The sequence below is a fragment of the Lagenorhynchus albirostris genome, chromosome 14 (assembly GCF_949774975.1).
Source record: "Lagenorhynchus albirostris chromosome 14, mLagAlb1.1, whole genome shotgun sequence".
Lineage (NCBI taxonomy): Eukaryota > Metazoa > Chordata > Mammalia > Artiodactyla > Delphinidae > Lagenorhynchus > Lagenorhynchus albirostris.
The window spans coordinates 81,571,589-81,591,229 of NC_083108.1; the positions used below are offsets into that span (position 1 = coordinate 81,571,589).

Sequence of the window (19,641 nt, forward strand, 5' to 3'; positions counted from 1 at the left end):
CCGAGGGGCTGACCCGGGGCCTGCTGCCTCTGGGGGCCAGCCATTCTTGAACACATCGGCCCCCTGGGACCACACTCCCACCAGGAGCAGGTCACGGGGCCTCCAGGTGCCCCCAGAGCATGGGAGGGAGAGGCCTTTACCACCCCTGCAGGGCGCCGGGCAGGCGGTGCGCCCGGGAACAGCCCCGGCCGAAGGAAACGCACTCTGGTACCAAGGCGCGGGGTGGGCGGTTGCCGGGGGTGCCAGGAGCCACCGCTTCAGGTTCCCGATCCACCTCCCAGCTGAGCCTGCCCCAGGCAGCTGGCTTCGACCTTCTTGCCCGTTCTCTGCTGCCAAAGGCCTCTGAGTCAGGTCAGAGCTCCCAGCCCAGGAGCGCGGTAGCTGTTGAACAGGAAATCTCAGGGGGTCACCCTCTTGGGGTTGCGGGGGTGAGTGTTTTCAGTGGCAGCTTCGGACCAACTTGTGGGTGACTCGATGCTCTCCACAGGAGAGTGAGAGGCAAAGGCCTTTTTAATGGAAAGCCAGGAATGAGGAGGAGGCGCCTGGGCATCCTCCTGGCGCCGGGGGCCGGACCCTGAGGCTGGGTGAGTCTGGGGGCAGCTGTGCTGCAGAGATGGGCCTCCCCCCAGTCGCCACGATGGGAGGCGGAGGAAGCCCACAGCCAGCGCCCACACCCCTGGTGCCAGCGTCTCCCTGAGAGTGTGAGGGGAGTGGGCGTTCCCGCCCCAGGTTTGTAACAGCTGCAAATGGGAAAAGTCCTGAATGCCCTTCAGCGGAGAAATGGCTGCATTGTGTTTTCAAATGCAAAATAGCATTCTGCGTGTATTTTAATTGTTTACAAGGAAAATGTACTTGACGTGACATGTAATTAAGTTTTAAGCGGGTGAGGGACAGCACTTGGGGCCTTCCTCCTCGTCCCTTCCCTCCCAGGCGTCCTTGTGTCACTGTGGAGGTTTGCAGATCGCCCCACCCCAGGCAAGGTGAGAGTAGGCCCGGGTTGGGGGCCACCCATCTGGAACCGTGTCCCACGTGGGCCGCCCTGGGTGTCACGTGCTCATTTCTCTCCTTGCCCCAGAGAGCAAGCCCGTTGGGGGTGGCAGTATGTCTGTCTCTTTCCCTCCTACTTGGTCCGTCGGATGAAAGGCTGATTCTCAAGGTCAGGGGAGATTGACCCCGAATGCAAGTGAGGTTTTGGGGTCCCTTGGGGTTTGCAGAACCGCGTCCTGAGCCCGCTGCTATGAGACTGACCAAGCCCGGGCCTGTGTCCACATCTGCAGAACGAGGCCTTGGGGCTGCACAGCCTTAGGCCTCCGTCCTTCCCTAGGATTCAGAGTGAGCTGGAAGCCCATGGGTACAGGGCTGTTGAAGTCACCCTGTCTCTCCAGCTCTGCGTCCTGGGCCCACTGCCTGGAAGCTGTCCAGAGACGCTGGCCGAGCTGAGCTGCATTTCCTTTGCCCCCCTCCTTGCTGTCACCCCAGTTTGTGGGAGCGCTGGGCCTTGGTCCTCGGCGGCTTCAGTGCACAGGGTCCTTCCTCGCCTCGAGGAGCATGTTGGTGTCCGAGGGCCTGGGGTAGGGTCCCACCGCCTGGCTGGGACTGGTAAAGCCAGTTACCCAGGCCATTGCCCCATCTTCAAACCCAGCTGTCTAGGTTGCTGTGACAGTGCCGTGAGATGACGGTCAGGGCCAGCGCTCAGCCGCTGTCCTCACTGTGGTCGTCACTATGCCTGTCAGCAGAGTGGGGTCTGCGCCTGCGTCTCCCGGCTCCGCGTGCTCAGGCTCCTCCTGCCCCCCGCTTTTTTATTTTTATTTTTTTACAGTTTTCCGGCAGCTCAACACGGCCATTGCCGTGTCCCAGATGTCCTCAGGCCAGTGCCGCCTGGCCCCCCTCATCCAGGTCATCCAGGACTGCAGCCCCCTCTACCACTACACGGTCAAGCTCATGTTCAAGCTGCACTCCTGTGAGTCCCGCTGCCCCCAGCCCTGCCGGCCTCGGCCCCGAGGGTCAGCTGAAGCCCCAGAGGGCTGTGCTGATAGACTGTATCAGGGATGGGAGTCAAGCAGTCTTTAAGATATTTATTAATTAAACATAACAGGAATAAACTCATTACCCACTAACATAAATAACATACTTGTTATAAAAAAAAATCACTATTTTCCAAAACAAAGATTTAATGGGAAGAGCCACGTAGTTTTACGTGTTTGCAGTTCTCTTAACCGCCTGGCCTTGGAGGCGGCAGCGGGGTGTGCACTGGGCTGGCGGGGAGGACTGGGGGAGGCACGTGGTGGCTCCTTAGTGCTCAGAAAGGGTCTGGGCTGCTGGCTGGGGTCTGTGAGCTGCTCCAGTGTCAACCTTGGGCAAACTCGAGGGAGGGCGACCTGACGGACCAGCAGAGCCCACGTGCGGTGCGCTGTGGTCAGGGTTCTGCCCGTCCCACTCACCGGTTCCTTCCCTCACTCAGTCGAGAGCTGAACTCCTCATAGGGGGTTCTTTGGGCCCTCCTGATGGTGGGTGGGACGCAGCCAGGTGGCAGGTAATCTGTCTAATCTGTGATGGTTTCTAGAACGTGGAGGAGCAGGGAGGGGGAAGGGAGGGAGCAGATCTGAAGTCTCGGGCACAGCAGTGAGCGAGGAGGGAGTCCCCTTACACCTCTCTGCCCCCAGGCCTCCCGGCAGACACCCTGCAAGGCCACCGGGACCGGTTCCATGAGCAGTTTCACAGGTACCAGCCTGGGCCGGGTGGAGGGTGGCGGCGTGTGCTGGGGCTACCGGGCTGGGGCCTGGCTCCTCTGACCTCTCGCCTCCGTCCCCGTCCCCGCAGCCTCAGAAACTTCTTCCGCAGAGCCTCTGACATGCTCTACTTCAAGCGGCTCATCCAGATCCCCCGGCTGCCCGAGGTACCTGCGCCCTCCAGCGGCCGCCGCCAGCCTGCAGCCCTGTTCTGCCCTGGGCTCTGGGCTTGAGGACCGTGGCCGCCTGGCTGGGCGCCATGTGGGGCCTCGTGTGGGCTGTGGGAGCGGCAGAGGGAGGGCCTTCTGCTGGGGGGAGCGCTGGGTCGCTTTCACCCGCTGCCCCCTCAGGGACCCCCCAACTTCCTGCGGGCCTCGGCGCTGGCCGAGCACATCAAGCCGGTGGTGGTGATTCCCGAGGAGGCCCCCGAGGACGAGGAGCCCGAGAACCTCATCGAGATCGGCTCGGGGCCCCCCGCCGCGGAACCAGCGGTGAGCCGCCCCCTCCTCGCTGGGGGCACCTGGGACTCCCTCCTGGCCTGGGGGAATAGGGGCGGGGGTCACCGTGCTTTGCCGTGGCAGGTGGTGGCTGACCTCTTTGAGCAGACATTTGGACCCCCGAATGGCTCCATGAAAGACGACAGGTGAGGGCCGGGGGAGCCCACCATCGTGGGAAACAGCCTTCCGGGAACTGTGATCCCGAAAGATCTTGTCTGGGGACACAGACCTGAGATGCTCAAACCCCGAGGGGGTGCTGATGAGAGGACCAGTGGCCGTGCCCGGGTCCCCTGATCGTCCCGGTTGAGTGAACTGGAACGCCGGGACCACGCGGGCTGGGGAAGACCACGCGGGCTGGGGAAGACCCCGCCTGACCTCTGTCCCCAGGGACCTCCAGATAGAGACCTTGAAGAGGGAGGTGGAGACGCTCCGCACGGAGCTGGACAAGATCCAGCTGGAGGTGAGGGGCACGGGCGGCGGCGCAGGGGCGGGCGGCTGCCCCGCGCGGGGGACCTACACCCCACCCTCCCGCCGCCCAGGCGCAGCGGTACATGGCGCAGCTGAAGGGCCAGGTGAACGCGCTGGAGGCCGAGCTGGAGGAGCAGCGCAAGCAGAAGCAGAAGGCCCTGGTGGACAACGAGCAGCTGCGCCACGAGGTGGCCCGGCTGCGCGCTGCCCAGCTGGAGGGCGAGCGCCACCAGGGGCTGCGAGAGGAGGCGGAGAGTGCGTGGGCGGGGCGGCAGGGTGGGGCGGGGGGTACGCCGCCGGGCTGGGGGTCACGGCCGTAGCCTCCGCCTCCTCCGCAGAGAAGGCCAGCGCCACCGAGGCGCGCTACAACAAGCTGAAGGAAAAGCACAGCGAGCTCATCACCACGCACGCCGAGCTGCTCCGGAAGGTAGGCCCGGGGGGCGCGGACGGGGGCCGGTGGGAGGAGGGGACCCCGAGCGCAGCCCAGCCGAGCCTGTCCCTGGTCCCCGCCGGTGCAGAACGCAGACACGGCCAAGCAGCTGACGGTGACACAGCAGAGCCAGGAGGAGGTGGCGCGGGTGAAGGAGCAGCTGGCCTTCCAGGTGGAGCAGGTGAAACGGGAGTCAGAGATGAAGGTGCGTCCCGTGATCACAGGCCCTGCCCCGTAGACCCCAGTGACCCCCCAGCTCCATTGCCCCCGTGACGTCCTGTCCCCTCCCGTCGTAGCTGGAGGAGCAGAGTGACCAGCTGGAGAAGCTCAAGAGGGAGCTCGAGGCCAAGGCGGGAGAGCTGGTGCGGGCGCAGGCGGCCCTGAGCCACGCGGAGCAGGTGTGGGCCCTCCCAGGCCGGGCTGCCACGGAGCGGGGCGTGGTTTAGAGCGGCTTGCCCTGGTCTTGGGGTGTGGCTCTGACCCAGCCCCAGGAAGTATACTGGGCACAGGACCCGCTCCTGGGCCCTCAGCCAGCCTTCAGTCTCCTGTGGCCCTAGGGAGGGTCTGTAGATTTGGGTGGGGATGGGGGCGGGCGGGGCCTCTGGAAGCCCTGCTCACCAGCCAGGTGTACACAGAGCGGGTTGGAGCTGAGCTCGAGGCTGGATACGCTGAGTGCGGAGAAGGACACACTGAGCAGCGAAATGCGGCAGCGGCAGGCTGAGCTGGTGGCAGCCCAGAGCCTGGTGCGGGAGAAGGAGGCGGCGCTGGACCAGGAGCAGCAGCGCAGCTCCAGGGAGAGGGGCGAGCTGCAGGGGCGGCTGGCAGACAAGGTGCGGGCCCGCCCCGCCCCCCTGCTGCGCACTCTCACCCTGCGTAACAGCTGAATTGGGGCAGAATTCCCTTTTACCATGAGCTGCGCGCCCCGCTCCTGAGGGAGCAGCCCAGGCACAGGGGGTGCAGCAGGGCCTCTCGCTAAAGCCCCCTCCCCAGCGAGGGTCTCCGCTGGGGCCTGGCTGGCTCACCGCTGCCTCACCTTCTCCCACCAGGAGTCTCAGGAGCAGGGGCTGCAGCGCAGGCTGCTGGATGAGCAGTTCGCCATGCTGCGGGGCACCGCTGCCGAGGCCGAGCGCATCCTGCAGGATGCCGTGGGCAAGCTAGACGACCCCCTGCACCTGCGCTGCACCAGCTCTCCGGGTAGGGCCGCGGCGGCAGGCGCTCGGGCGTTGCTCTTCCCTCCTCACCCACCCACCCACCCTGAGGGAGGTGGGCAGGAGGGTGCCGGGGCCTCAGGCCAGGCTCTGCCCCTCACCGGTTCTCCCTGTGCTGGCAGACTACCTGGTGAGCAGGGCCCAGGCTGCCCTGGATGCCGTGAGCACCCTGGAGAAGGGCCACGCCCAATACCTGATCTCCAGGGCAGGTGAGTGCAGCTGGGGCCGGCCTGGGCAGGGCAGAGGCCGCCAGCGGTGGTGACCCGGGCCCACGGGCCATTGCCGCCTCCTGCTTTCAGGGCGGTTTCCCACCACAGGCGCCTCTCCAGTAAGCCCCAGCCCGGTTCCAGAGATCAGCCCTTCGGGCCAGGGGTCACAGAGACCCGGGGGTGGTTCCTGCGATGCTGCTTTCCAGCTGCGTGACCTTGGCCCGGCCCCCTCCCACCGAGAGCTGGGGTACTGGAGCCTGTGTGGGCTTGCCAGGCAGGAGAGGCACCACCGGGGCCTGTTCCAGAGCAGCAGCGTTGAGGGTTGTTGTTCTTCCCGCGTAGACGCCTCTGCCCTTGTGGCAGCCCTGACCCGGTTCTCCCACCTGGCCGCGGACACCATCGTCCATGGCAGTGCCACCTCCCACCTGGCCCCCACTGACCCTGCTGACCGTAAGTGCGCCCTGGGCTTGTCACACGAGCTCCTCCCCGTGGACCTGGGAAAGGGGGGCGGCTGCTGATAGGTCCTGGCGTCAGACCCAGCTAGGGTCTCCCCGGGTTCTCGGCACTGGCTTCCCTCAGCCCTCTCCCCCCAGGCCTGATCGACACCTGCAGGGAATGTGGAGTGCGGGCGCTGGAGCTCGTGAGGCAGCTGCAGGATCAGCAGGCTCTGCTGCAGGCCCAGCCCAGCCTGGTGCAGACCCCCCTGCAGAGCATCCTTCAGCTGGGCCAGGTGAGGTGTGCAGCCGGGATGCCAAGTGTGGGTCAGGGTCTGCAGGGGGGCGGTGGTGCTGGGCTGGGGTCCCTAGCTTCTCTGCGCCTCCTTCCAGTTTGGGCTGAATAGGTGCTCACGTGTAGAACGTGTAGCTGTGGGACACGGGGTGGGTGGGTACAGAGCACTACTCTCTAGGGCCCGGCAGCCCCAGTCTCGCTCCCAGGCTCTGTGGGGTGGCGGGAGGTGGAATCCACCTCCTCTGACTCCTGGATTCCCTCATCCCCCAGGAGCTGAAGCCCAAGATCCTGGACGTGCGTCAGGAGGAACTCGGGGCTGTGGTGGACAAGGAGATGGCGGCCACGTCTGCGGCCATCGAAGATGCGGTGCGGAGAATCGAGGTGAGGACCAGGGTGCAGGAGCCCCGGGGGCGCTGGGCTGAGTGCGGGCTGCACCCCCCTCCGCACTCAGCCTCTGTGCGACGGCCAGACGGCCTCTGCAGGTCAGAGGTGGGAGGGTGGGTGGGGGCCCTGGTGTTCGGGCCCTGGGCCTCACCTCCCTGGCTCCGGGGCTGGTCCAGTGCGGGTGTCCCCTTTCCTCGCACGCTGCTCTCCTCCCCACCCACTCAAAGCTCTGCCATCGGGTGTAGGACGTGATGAACCAGGCCCGCCATGCCAGCTCTGGGGTGAAGCTGGAGGTGAATGAGAGGTGAGACCTACTTCTGCCCGCCAGTCGCCCCAGGGCGGGTTCCCCAGTTTTTCCAGATGGGGGGGAGGGGCTTCTGCCCTCCTGACTGCTTAGCTCTCCAGAAAGAAGGCCTGGGAACCGCAGAGCACGCCCGACCCTGTGGGCCCACCTGCCGAGCACCCTGACGCCCCCGTGGCTTCTGGGGCCGCACTGCAGCTCCTTTTCTCTCTTTTCCTCACCCTTCTGCTCCTCTCAGGATCCTCAACTCCTGCACAGACCTGATGAAGGTGAGTGGCTGGCTGCGACCCAGGGTGGGCCCCGTGCCTGGCCGGGCCCCCAAGAATGACACACGTCTTGGTCTTGGCAGGCCATCCGGCTCCTGGTGACAACATCCACGAGCCTGCAGAAGGAGATCGTGGAGAGCGGCAGGGTGAGCTGGGCCGCTGGTCTCACGGGGCCAGGTGGGACTCCCTCCCTAGCGGGCAGGCTGCACAGCTAGGCCATCGAGGGACAGGTTCCTGAAAGGGGCCTGACTCCAGAGCCCTCTCGGTCGCGGATCACCCGCCCCGTGGCTTAAGCCGACCACGGGACTCTTCTTGGGCATAAGACACCCGAGTGTGCAGTGCTGACAGGCCCTCCCAGTGCATGCAGCGCACCTGGGAATCCCAGACCAATCCTCCACGGCCCAGGGATGCGCCCTAGTGGCCGGGGTGAGGGGAGGAGGGCCCACCCGCGGGGATCTGTTGCCACCCAGGACGTCCTTGACTGGTCCACCCCGCCCTCCTGTCACCACTAGGGGGCAGCCACGCAGCAGGAATTTTACGCCAAGAATTCCAGGTGGACGGAAGGCCTCATCTCCGCCTCCAAGGCCGTGGGCTGGGGAGCCACGCAGCTGGTGTATGTTGCCTCAGGTCGGGGGGGCAGCAGGGTGTGTGGTGCTCAGGGTCTGGGGAGGGGTGTTGAGGCGGCCTGCCGTCCAGGGGGTCGGAGACCCAGGCCCTGCCTGGCTCTGCCCCCAGGGAGTCAGCTGACAGGGTGGTGCTTCACACGGGCAAGTACGAGGAGCTCATCGTCTGCTCCCACGAGATCGCGGCCAGCACAGCCCAGCTGGTGGCGGCCTCCAAGGTGAGCCTCCCCTCGGGCTCCTGGGCTCCCGACTGTGGCGGCGGCACCACGTGCGGCGGGGAGACCGTGGGCATGGGGGTGGTGCAGCCAGCAGGCCGTCCTGCCCCCCCAGGTGAAGGCCGACAAGCACAGCCCACACCTGCGTCGCCTGCAGGAATGCTCACGCGCCGTCAATGAGATGGCCGCCAGCGTGGTGGCCTCCACCAGGTCGGGCCAGGAGCAGATCGAGGACAGAGGCGAGTGCTGGGGCCCCGGTGCAGCGGCCGGGCTGGGGGCGGGTGCCCAGATGCTTACCCATTCCCCTCTGGCCGCAGACACCATGGACTTCTCCGGCCTCTCCCTCATCAAGCTGAAGAAGCAGGAGATGGAGACCCAGGTGGGCGCCCTCGGCTGTCCCTCTCCAGTCCCCCCTCCTACCCCCGTCCCTCTCCCGCGGCTGAGCTCCGGGAAGGCGGGAGGGCCCCTGGGGCGAGGCCGTGGGCCTGCTGAGCGGCCGTGGGCCTGCTGAGCGGCCGCGCACCGGGCTGCAGGTGCGGGTCCTGGAGCTGGAGAAGACGCTGGAGGTGGAGCGCGTGCGGCTGGGCGAGCTGCGGAAGCAGCACTACATGCTGGCCGGGGCCGTGGGGACGCCCGGTGCGGATGAGCCCGGCCGGCCCAGCGCTGCCCCCCGCGGTGGGACCTCCAAGAAGCCGCCCCTGGCCCAGAAGCCCAGCGTGGCCCCCAGGCAGGACCAGCAGGTGCGGGGAGTCAGTGCGGGTGGGGGGTGACAGCAGAGGGGCCCCAGGAGTGCTGTCCCGGCCTCTGCTCACTGGCCTGTGGGGCAGCGGGCCTTGGGGACGGTCAGAAGCCACTGACCAGTGGGGGCAGACACGCGGCCCCAGCAACGCAGGGAGCACGGCAGGTGCCAAGGGCTCGTGCCAGGGAAGGGGCAGGGGCCAAGGAGCGGCGGGGTGCCTGGGGCCCGGCGCAAGGCATGTCAGGCACTCCTGGCCGTGGCCACCGAGCCCCCTCACCTTTGACTCCTGCAGCTTGACAAAAAGGATGGCAGCTACGCGGCTCCACTCGTCAACTACTAGCCACTACCACCCCCGCGCCCGAGGGGTCCAGCGGGGAGGCTGACGGCCAGGCCTGGGCCTCGTGGCTGAGGAGCCTCTGAGAAGGCCCAGCCCTCGCTGAGCGCAAGGGCTCAGGGCTGACCGGGGCTGACCGGAGCAGTTCTTCCCGGACGAGAGCCTAGTTACCTGCAACAGGAACTTCTCAGAGCAGCCAGGACCCAGCAGGCCTGAGCCACAGCTCTTCAGGAAATACACGGAGCATTTCTAATATTCTGAGTTAGATCTTTTGTGAGTTTGTGTGCAACACACCAGAAAGCAGGGCTACGGGAAGGGGTGTTTGTTTGGGCCGGGCCTCCCCTGCCCCTGGGACTCGTGGTCTGAGGTTAGAGGTGACTAGAACACAGTCTGTGCTGGCTGTTGGGGACATGGGGAAGACATCACCTGTTCGTGGCCTTCTTGGGACCTGGTGCGGCCTCAGGCAAAGCAGGATGCTCTTAGGTGGGCTGGGGGTAGTGCCCCTTTCTCCTTGGGCCTCGCTCTAGGGCGTCAGTGACCGTGAGCGCTGAGGACGAGACCCTTGCCTGGGAAGGGGGACAGGCCGGGTGCTGCCATCCTCCTAGAGTCTGTTCCTGCTGGAACCTGCGGTGACCCTCCTGCTTCCTGTTTTTCTTTCCCCTGGTCTGGCTGCCCCTCCCCATGCCCAGCCACCTCATTCCTCCCTTTGCCTCCCCATCCCTGGGAGGTTTCCAGCCCTCCCGCAGGCCTCTCCAACTTAGCCAGAAAAAGCCCAGAAACTAGGAGCTGCCTGCGCCCTCTTCGGATCAGATCAAAGGCACCTGGTGCTCCTGGGGCAGGGGGCAGCCCTCAGGGAGGGCTGAACGCGCTCTCCTCGAGCCCCCCGCCTCCTCCTGGGAAGAGGGAGGCCTGGCTGGAAGGAAGAATCTTGGCCTGGAGAGGATCACAAGGCGGCAGCTCGATTCGCTTTGCGTGTAGTATTTCCTCGTGTTGAAGTGTCTGTCAGATCAGCAATAAACCGCACTTTGACTGTTGTCACCCCACAGTGAGAGGCTGCGCCTGCTTCTTCATTTCTCCAGGGCCAGTACGCTGGGGAGGGGAGGGACCCCCGTAGTTTCTGCAGGAAACAGTGGAACATGCGAGCCACAGAAAACCTTCCCGCTTCCGGTTCTGCCAAGAAGTGTCCGGCTCGTTTCCCGGGAGGTTTGTGACTCTGGGACGCTTGTTTGGGGAGTCTAAGGGCTCTTCTCTGAGAGGCCTCTGTTCCCAGCCAGAGGCCCCCTCGGGTCTTGATCCCCCTCCCCCAGCGCTGTTGGAAGCTCCGCCTCTTTCAGGGAGGGAGGGGTGAGGCCGATTCCTCAGTTACAAATCTTACCTGAAGGATTTCACCTGAATTTCACGCCTGAGCCTGGTGGTGACCCTGACCCCTGGCTGGACTTGACTGCAGTGGCCAAACCAGCCTTTACACTGGAGAACTTACCAGGCGTCTAGGTTCCTGAGAGTGCAGCTGGCTGTGCCCACACCCACGTTCCCTGGAAGCACCCCGTGGCCGGCTGCCCTCAGCAACCGCACCCCTCCCCCAAGGTCACCAGCATTTGTGGATCCAAAGGACGGCGCAGGTCGGGGAGGAAAAGGGCGCCTCGTGTGGCTCCTGCCGTGTGGCAAGCACGCCACTCCCCCGCCTCGGCTTCCCGGAGGATGAAATGGGGCTGTGAGGGGGCGGGTGTGGTCAGGTGAGAAAGGGCTTTGAAAACTAGCCTCCGTGAACTGGAAGGGCAGTGAGAGGGAGCAGTGTCTGGTCCTTATTTGCAAGGAAAACAGCTTCGGCAAACAGACTAAAGCAGATGGTTCTCTCACCAAATCCAAACCAGTGAAGGCTGGTGTGAGCCGACTGCACCTAGGTCCTCAGTGAGCACACGTCGCGGTGGAGCCCCGCAGTGCGCGCAGCACCTACCAGTCCGGCTGAGGTCAGGCACTGGTCCTCCCTGGATGTCCCGTGAGCAAAGCAGCCCCGACGAGGGAGGAGAGAATCACACGTGGCTCTGTCCAGCCCAGCGCCCCCAAGGGGGGGTGGACTGCAGATTTGGCTGTAAGCTTCCCAGCAGCCACTGGGAAAAGACAAAACTGTCAGTCACATTCTCATGAACAAAAGCAAGGCGATTTCTCAGGAAACGCTTCCCTCTTACAGGAAAGCCATAGCAGTGTCTCCTAGACACCCTCCCGGCACTGTGACACGAAGGCAATGGCATCTGTTTAGAGGACACAGCGATTCACGGGGCTGCTTCGTGCTCGTGTTCCACAAAGGCCCCAGCGGGCAGTGAGGTCCCTCCTCCCAGCCGCCAGCAGCGCATGACTCGGCCACGGGTCCCCTTTAAACACCTGTGGGCGAGTCTCAGAGCAGAATGCCGGCCACAGGATTGTATCATTTACTTGAAATCAGCAGAGAATGTTCTAAGTAGAGTTTCCATCAGCTGTGCAGCCGGCCTGTGGACAGAAGCCGGGGCGGGGGGGAACTGAGCCCAGGGGGCACCCTGAGTCCCCTGCTGAGGCCCTGGCAGGGCGGCTAAAACCCCAAAGACACCCCGACACAGGAGGAGCGCGCTTCCTTCTGCCTCTTTTGGTGCACATTTGAGATTCTCGGATCAAGACCAACCACCTCAGTGGCCTTTAGTTTTTGTAACTTCAGAGCCACACCAGTCAGCCTCGCTGTTGGAACGCTGACTGCTGATGCTCTAGAACCAAACACGTCATGAGGGTCCCCAGGCAAATAAAGGACAGGGCCGTTATTAACAATTCTCTATTTATTAAAAGGGGTCTTAACAGCTTTACAAGCACAGTTCAGATGTGGCCCTGGAGACGGCAAGGCCAGCCTGGCGGCCCCTCCCCCACATCAACACCGAGCGCACACGTTTGGCTGCGCCCCTTGCAGGCGGCAGAGGTAAAGGGCTGGGTGGCACCACTCTCGAGAGACACAGGCGTTAACAGGCCCACCTGATTGGCAGGGCAGTAAATCGTCCTATACAGCTGTTCTCTTTAAAAACAATTACAATACAGCAGGAGTTCAAGTCCAGGAGTAGAAATGTACAGTAACTGAGGACAAAGGTTGGTGGCCTCGCCCAGGGCCTGCCGGGACAGACCCCATTTGAGCTCTGCCTGGATTCTGTCACCTGGGCAGCAGCCAGTTGGGGAGTCACAGGCCAGAGTCAGGAGTTCCACACCTGAGCACACGGGCCTTTTTTGGTCAACAGGTGGGTGGCAACGCTACCCCCAGCCCCGCCTGGGGCCCTGGGAATCCGGCACACGTGGCACATGCGGATGAGAACCCAGGGGGCAGGCACAGCCCGTGGTGTTGCCAGAGCATCGGAGATTGTTGGTACCTCCCTAACACTGAGGGGCAGGCTTTCTCCAGACTGAGCTGAGATGCTGCTGGCATCCCTCTGTCACACCCCTGCCCCAAGGCCCAGCCAGAGGCAGAGAATATTGGCTAAGGGCATTCTGGTTCAAGGCGGGTGGGCTTTTCTTCCACCTGCAACACAACAAGGAACGCAGACAAGCCCCTCCCGGAACGCAGAGCCGCCGGGGCAGCAGCGGCCGGTGACGCCGCCCCAGCGCCTGTCCGGCCACTCCTGGCACCAGGTAAGCTAAGGCACAGCACGGGCCCCGCGGGGGCGACCGTGCACTGCTTGCAAGAAAGGAAACTGCGTTCACTTCATCTGCACTCTCAACCTGCTCAGAACAGTATGTGCATTTTTCATAAAGTTTCCCTGAATGGTCTTATGAGTGTCAAAAAAGTTTTCTTTCCCAATATAAAACAGGAAAATCACACACATAGTAAAAATATTGGAGGAGTACTTCTTCATAGAGAGCCTCGGGCTGGCTCGAGGCGGAGGCAGAGGAGGAGCTGGGGCCGTCATCTGCTGTGCCAAGTTCAGCTCCCGGCCACCTCCTCACCCGCCGCAGCTCGCCCGGCCCCTGGACGTGGCAGGGGGCCGAGTGCAAACTCCGAGGGTGGCTTTGAAGCATCCAGGCTCGGGGGAGGGAGGGACTCTGAGGACTGCCCGCCCCACACGGGTTCAGGAAGCACCTTCCGGGCTGGCCCACCCGACCGGCCCCCACCAGAGGCCGCGGTGGGCAGTGGGCTGGGACCCACAGAACTGTCTTGAAAATAAAGCAGAAATGATGAACCATGCTTATTAAATAAAGCTGCAACGGGAGGACCACGATCCTACATGGGAACGGAGGCGGGGGGCGGGGTGGGGGGAGACGACGACTTTCCCCAAACTCACAAATTCAACGCCAGACTGAGGAATCATACCGAGAACACAAACCAGCGCGACCACGGGATGCCCGGCTGAGGCCCAGCGCACAACCGCCTAGGTGTCCACAACCAGGGTTCTACGTGTGCTTACCGCTGACCTACGGCTCTACAACCAGATGGACACCCTGGCCCGAGCACCAGAGCCCCTGGCAGAGCAGCCGGTGCTCACGGCCTCCATCTGCGTGCGCGGACCCGGCCAGCAGGCGCCGGCGAGGGAGTCTCACGGGGAGGACGAGGGCCGCTCACTGGAGGATGAAGCCTGGCTGGTGCGGAGGCAGCCGGGGCGGGGGTCTCTGGGGCAGCGCCGGCGGGTACGGTGGCAACACAAACTGCTGCAGGGAGAAGCCCTGCTGTGCGGGGAGGCCCCCGCGCGGGGGCAGCGGTGGGCACTGCGCCACTGGGTGCGGGGGGCCCTGTCCTGAGCTCAGGGCGGCGGCGAATGGCGTGGCTAAGCGTCCCGCAGGCACCAGGGGCGGTGGGGGAGGGATGCGCCGAGGCACCGCGGAGGGGGGCCCGCTGGCCTCCGGGGAGGGGTAGGGCAGGGGGGCAGTGGGCGCTGGCTCGGGCACCCTGGGGGGCAGCGGGGCCGGCGGCAGGCCCTGTGGAAGTCTCTGCCGCTTCAGCACCATCTCCTGGAGCTTCTCGATTTTAACCCTTCGCATGTGGGCCAGTTTCCGCTTGCTCTGATAGACATCAATGAAGGAGTCCAGGGGAAGCTCTCCATCGAGAAACTTCTCTGCCATGTTCTGGAGGAGCAGGAGAAACCCGGTTCACGGGGCAGGTCAGCCGTGAGGACACCCATCCCTTCCCTGTCCCCGGCCGCTCCTGGTGCCCCACCCGGGCCGAGCGAGCGGGAAGAGAGGTGCTGGTCCCACCTGCCGGACAGGCAGCGGGCCCTGGGGAGAGCCCGCCTTAAGGTGAGGGGCCCGAGCTGCTAAGCCCCCGGCCGAGACCAGCGTTTCCCTCCCTCCACTGGCTGCACCCTGCCAGCCCCACACCGTCAGCAGGACAGAAACTCGCTCGCACCAACGAGGGCCACCCCGCCCGACGGTTCCTCAGAGCACTCGGCCTAGTCCGGCGAGGCTACAACCACACAACTTTGGACCCTGACTCATTTCCTTACGGCTCAGCGAGGCTTAAGCCTCGGGTGCTCAGCTGGTCGTGCCCGCAGGCTCTGCCCGGCCAGCTGACGCAGACGGGACGGGCGCCGATTCACAATGTAGCGTGCACCCCTCACCTGAGGACCAGACCGCCCCCGCTGCCTCCCTGGCCCCCAGGCTGGCGCTCTCCCCAGCCCACCGGCTGGGCTGCCCACTCCTGCCCACTCCGCGCAGCCGGCACGCCGGCCCTGGGGGAACTGGGCCCAGGCCCAGGTAACTGCCCTGGGGCGCCCCGCTGGGCTGGCTGGATTTACCTCGGTGTCCTCCTCGATCTTGGCCCCTTCCGCCTGCAGAAGTGCTAACAGGGTCTCCAAGGAAGCGCTGCTGGACTGTTTATCTGGAAGAAGCAGGAGGCACGAGAGCGTGAGGGGCACGGGCACACCCTCAGAAACCACCATGACCCCCGGCCCCTCAGGACGACACGCTCCCCCAGTCTCCTCCCCACTTCCCTTTCAAAGAAAGAGTGTACTTTCGCTGGACAGGCGACAGGAGGGTCACACCTACTGAGCTGACTTTCCAGGAAGCTGAGAGGAAAGGCCGTAACGGCAGCCGGCGTCACCCTCCCGCCTCACAATACAGGGGCGATTACTGAACGTGTGACCCAACCTTGCAACCTAACCCTGCAATTAACCCTATAATTTATTTCCTTTGGAGTTCTGAGTGATAATTTACATAAATACATAAAGTATACACATCTTAGGTGCACCACCTGAATTTTTACATATATATGTATATATGTATTTACATAGACAAACCCAACCACCATGACCCAGCCTGGGATACAGAGTGTTTGCAAAGGCTCCCCAGGCCACTCCCAGAGTGCCCTCCACTACCCAAGAGTCCTGCCTGCTTCTGAACTTCACACAAGTGGAACCACACAGTATGTGCTCTGTGCTGGCCTCTTCCGCTCAATACCATGTCTCCGAGACCATCCGTGTTGCTGCATGAACCGGCAGTTCATTTCTTTCCGCGCTTTGTGGCACTGAAAGTTGTGTAAGTGTCACAACCTACCCACCATTCTGTACATGGACACTTAGACTGTTTCCAAATTTGGCTCTCACAAGGCAAGCTATAATGAACATTCTTGTGTGCATCGTGTGTGTGTGTGTGTGTGTGTGTGTGTGCGTGCGTGCGTGTGTGTGTGTGTGTGTTATGCGGGCCTCTCACTGTTGTGGCCTCTCCCATTGCGGAGCACAGGCTCCGGACATGCAGGCTCAGCGGCCGTGGCTCACAGGCCTAGCCGCTCCGCGGCATGTGGGATCTTCCCGGACCGGGTCACGAACCCGTGTCCCCTGCATCAGCAGGCGGACTCTCAACCACTATGCCACCAGGGAAGCCCGTTGTGTGCATCTTTTGATAGACATGAGTGAACGTTCGCTTCTGTTGGGGAGACACCCAGCAGTGGAACTGCTGAATCATAGAGCATGCCTACTTTTCACTGTAGCAGGTGCTAACAGCTTCTCCAATTCTCACTCCTCCCAGCAATGGAAGAACCGCGCATCCCCACCAGCACTGGTGTTGCCAGTCTTTTCACCTTTACTCATTCTGGTCGGGTGTGTTACAGTGCATTTTTACTGCAGTTACACAGATACAGGAATCATGGTATCGGACGTCACTGTACACTTCACTGAAGGGGGTGATTTTTTAACCTTCTCTCTTCTTTTTTTTTTTTTGGGCTGTGCCCCTCGGCTTGTGAGATCTTAGTTCTCTGATCAGGGATTGAACCCAGGGCCACGGCAGTGAAAGCACTGAGTCCTAACAACTGGACCACCAGGGAACTCCCCTTTTAACCTTCTCTTAATCTCAGTGTCCTTGAAAGCTACCCCCAATGCACTCAGGCTTCAACAATAGTCAATGCCTGCGTCACTTCATAATGGCTGCAAAGTAAAGTGTGACATTAAAATAAAGTATTCCAGTGATGAATATTTTTCAACATTAACTGTGAGGGCCTAACTTAAAGGATAAAGCATTCGCTGTATATCATAATTCAGAAAAATTGCCTTTTTTCTATACTGTTTGGAAAAGGTAGAGTCTTGTTTAAAAAGTAGTCAAGGGCTTCCCTGGTGGCGCAGTGGTTGAGAGTCCGCCTGCCGATGCAGGGGACGCAGGTTCGTGCCCCGATCCGGGAAGATCCCACATGCCGCGAAGCGGCTGGGCCCGTGAGCCATGGCCGCTGAGCCTGAGCGTCCGGAGCCTGTGCTCCGCAACGGGAGGCCACAACAGTGAGAGGCCCGCGTACCGCAAAAAAAAAAAAAAAAAAAAAAAAAAAGTAGTCAAGTCTATTCTTCTAAATTACTGACACAATCCTATATATAAACTATTTTTTCACAGCAGTAGTGACTGCCTTAATCTGAAATTGCCCCACAGTAACACTTCTTTCCTGGTTAGTGCAACAGCTTGGAAATGCAACCTTCCCTCAGCTCTTTATTCTTGAAAGATCACCCTTAAAGAGTTACCTAATTTGGTCTTTTTTATCTGATAGGCTTCAAAGAGCACCTGGAGTTCCTGGTATTTTTGGGTCAAACGTGCTTTCAGAGAGTCCAGCTGGGGCTGGTAGAGAAGGTTTCCTTCTGCCAGGCTCCGGTTGCTGGCCAGCGTCATTTCTTTGTTAAGCTGAACATTCTGCGTCTGCAAAGACCATACAGGGTGATGAGAACCAGCGTGTGAGCCCCGAGCCCCACCCCCGGGGCCACCGCAGCAGCTTCTGTTTGGCTGGGCAGCTGCCCCCACCCCAACGCCAGCCCCGATTTCTAGTTTGGACGCTGCTCCCGTTCTTAAAGAGCGAGACCACTTCCTCTCCTTCAGGCCTGCAGGACGGGCTTTGTCCCAGGACCTGCTGAAGCTTTTACCCCAGGAGCTGTGCTGTGACCGGAATTCCTTACCACTGCCATTGTGCTCTTAGGAGCGAACGGCTCTAAAGATTTAGAGCTAGAGTTTTCCAAAACGAGTTGCTGCTGTTCCAGAGAAGTGAAAGAATCACTTTTTATCAGAGGAGGGCCAGCTGGCATGGTGTCAATTCAGGCTTAGTCATCAGGCTTTGAGATCAAACGCGAGAGCCCGAGACCCTGGGAAGGAATCCACTCAGGGGCCCTGTTCTACTCTGTCCCTACGCCCAACACCAGCTCTTCACGTCTGAGCAGAGGCCTGAGCCTCCCCAGCTCCTGACCGCTGGTCCATCAGCACCGCTGATCCAAAGCTGGGGGCGGGGATTTATCTGCCCAACAGGGGTCCTGTGCTTCCGGGGGTGACAGGTCACGTGTGGGTGGAGAAGCCCGCCTGGACCTCAGGGGTGAGAGGGGTTAATGCGAGGTCTGAGAAAAGGTGAGGAAGTCCTAATGAAACGTAACCAGAAGTACATTGAATAAAAAAGCAAAAATACCAACGTGTCTTACTTCTAGTTCAGCCCCCTTTCCACTTGCTGCTGAGGGGCTCCTCCACGGCCTGCAGCCACCTCGCTTTCTGGACTTGAAGTCTTATTTGCCCCTGTTTCTCTCCAAAGGTCTCCGTCAGCCCCACACCAGCCATCCTGCCCTCCCCTTGATATTTTCTACACCCCGCCCCACCCAGGCTATTTTCGCTGCTACTTCCTTCCTCTTGCTCGTCTGACTGTAGGTTCCTGGCCTTGCTGCCTCCGCTTCAACCCCTCCCCCTCCAGCCATACCCTTTGGTGCTAGCGCACAATTCCCAGCACGCGTGCACGCACACGCGCGCACACACACACACGTGAGAACAAAGAGCGAGCCTTAGATGCAGGTCTCTAGCAGGAGGCCCTGACCACCGAGTGGGGGGCTCCTCTCCTCAGCAGACACACAGTCTGCATCTCTCGCACGGCCCACAGGGCAGGGCCCTCAAGATTAGGCTCAGGGTAAAGCAAAATTTAAGTTCAAACAGAAAATGAAGCCTCTAGCTCAATACTATCAAACTAGCACGGCGGAAACACTCTCCCCTCTCTCACTGCTGCTTTCAGCCAGCAAGGACTGTGAGGGCTGGAAGGACCTAGTTTAACTGGGCTCCTGGTCCTGCAGACTGTGGAGGGGTCCTGCGGGGCTCCCAGCACCACCCCAAGCCCTACCCACAGCAGCTCGGCCTCCAGGTACATTGCATCCAGAGGTCCTGCAGAAGAGCCTTTCCTTCGATGAAGCCATTTAAGGGAACATGCAAGCCAACCAGTGCACAGCCACCCTGGAAAACAGCGCGGCAATTTCTTTTAAAACAAAACAGGTAACTACCTTACCATCCAGAAATTGTACACCTGGGCATTTATTCCAGAGAAATGAAAGTTTATGTTCACACAAAAGCCTGCACGTGAATGTTCAGAACGGCCTTCTGTGTAATCAAAAGCTTGAAGCCACCCAGGTGTCCTTCAGCAGGTGAACGGCTAAATGCAGTACTACACCCACACCGTGAGCAGAGCACAGACCTAAGAAAGAATGGGCTACTGAGACACGTGCAACTTGGACGGAGATCCAGGGGACAGGCTACGCGAAAGAAACAAACCCGCCCAGAGGGTCACAGCCTCCAAGATTCTGTGTATACGACATTCTTGAAAGGACGAAACTACAGAAATGGAGATGGATTCGTGGTTGGGGGTAGGGAAGTGACTGTACGAGGCGACAGGAAGGCTCCTCGTGGCCACGGTGCCCTGCTCTGACCATATCTGTGTCAAAATTCTGGCTTGGGAGTGGACTAGAATTTTGCAAGATGTTGTCAGTGGGGGAACCCGGGTGAAGGCTCCACAGGATCTCTGTGTTATTTCTTACAGCTGCATGTGAATCTACAATTATCTCAAAATTTAAACTTTAATTATAAATAAATAAGACAGACTATTGATGAGATCTTTTGCTCCGACTGGTCTCATCTGATGGACGGGAAGGGGCAGGTATTCAAGGCCACCGTCAGGACCCACTGTCCCGTGCATGCCATCATTCTGACTCAATCAGTTCTGTGTTCAATAAACACTTACCGAGCAACTGTGATTTGTCAGGCCCTGAGTGAGGCCCAGAGAACTGAGAGGAACAGGCACCCTCCTAT

General features: G+C 61.4%; 2 protein-coding genes across 9 annotated transcripts in view; one reads left to right on the top strand and one right to left on the bottom strand.

Moving 5' to 3' along the window:
* HIP1R (huntingtin interacting protein 1 related) overlaps nucleotides 1-10,181 on the top strand; it is a 27,591-nt gene extending 17,410 nt beyond the window's left edge. The window contains exons 8-32 of one of the 8 annotated variants that reach the window (XM_060170462.1): nucleotides 1,820-1,960; nucleotides 2,664-2,721; nucleotides 2,821-2,896; nucleotides 3,080-3,220; nucleotides 3,311-3,372; nucleotides 3,614-3,686; nucleotides 3,766-3,949; nucleotides 4,033-4,121; nucleotides 4,213-4,329; nucleotides 4,421-4,522; nucleotides 4,760-4,954; nucleotides 5,171-5,318; nucleotides 5,455-5,541; nucleotides 5,884-5,991; nucleotides 6,135-6,271; nucleotides 6,541-6,651; nucleotides 6,900-6,958; nucleotides 7,154-7,224; nucleotides 7,305-7,367; nucleotides 7,734-7,848; nucleotides 7,957-8,062; nucleotides 8,175-8,298; nucleotides 8,377-8,438; nucleotides 8,593-8,799; nucleotides 9,091-10,181. In XM_060170462.1, the coding sequence (XP_060026445.1) occupies nucleotides 1,820-1,960; nucleotides 2,664-2,721; nucleotides 2,821-2,896; nucleotides 3,080-3,220; nucleotides 3,311-3,372; nucleotides 3,614-3,686; nucleotides 3,766-3,949; nucleotides 4,033-4,121; nucleotides 4,213-4,329; nucleotides 4,421-4,522; nucleotides 4,760-4,954; nucleotides 5,171-5,318; nucleotides 5,455-5,541; nucleotides 5,884-5,991; nucleotides 6,135-6,271; nucleotides 6,541-6,651; nucleotides 6,900-6,958; nucleotides 7,154-7,224; nucleotides 7,305-7,367; nucleotides 7,734-7,848; nucleotides 7,957-8,062; nucleotides 8,175-8,298; nucleotides 8,377-8,438; nucleotides 8,593-8,799; nucleotides 9,091-9,138 (2,684 nt within the window). In that variant the 3' untranslated portion in view covers nucleotides 9,139-10,181. Of the gene's footprint in view, nucleotides 1-5; nucleotides 1,729-1,819; nucleotides 1,961-2,663; nucleotides 2,897-3,079; nucleotides 3,373-3,613; nucleotides 3,687-3,765; nucleotides 3,950-4,032; nucleotides 4,122-4,212; nucleotides 4,330-4,420; nucleotides 4,523-4,759; nucleotides 4,955-5,170; nucleotides 5,319-5,454; nucleotides 5,542-5,883; nucleotides 5,992-6,134; nucleotides 6,272-6,540; nucleotides 6,652-6,899; nucleotides 6,959-7,153; nucleotides 7,225-7,304; nucleotides 7,368-7,733; nucleotides 7,849-7,956; nucleotides 8,063-8,174; nucleotides 8,299-8,376; nucleotides 8,439-8,592; nucleotides 8,800-9,090 lie in introns of those variants that run through there. The other 7 variants (XM_060170459.1, XM_060170457.1, XM_060170458.1 and 4 more) reach the window with 7 other exon arrangements.
* The window catches only part of VPS37B (VPS37B subunit of ESCRT-I), a 36,240-nt gene continuing 18,659 nt past the window's right edge, over nucleotides 2,061-19,641 (bottom strand). The window contains exons 2-6 of the mRNA XM_060170467.1: nucleotides 17,067-17,238; nucleotides 14,865-14,947; nucleotides 11,512-14,196; nucleotides 7,177-11,240; nucleotides 2,061-6,746 (exon numbers count right to left, since the gene is read on the bottom strand). Of these exons, the coding sequence (XP_060026450.1) occupies nucleotides 13,693-14,196; nucleotides 14,865-14,947; nucleotides 17,067-17,238 (759 nt within the window). The 3' untranslated portion in view covers nucleotides 2,061-6,746; nucleotides 7,177-11,240; nucleotides 11,512-13,692. The remainder of the gene's footprint in view (nucleotides 6,747-7,176; nucleotides 11,241-11,511; nucleotides 14,197-14,864; nucleotides 14,948-17,066; nucleotides 17,239-19,641) is intronic.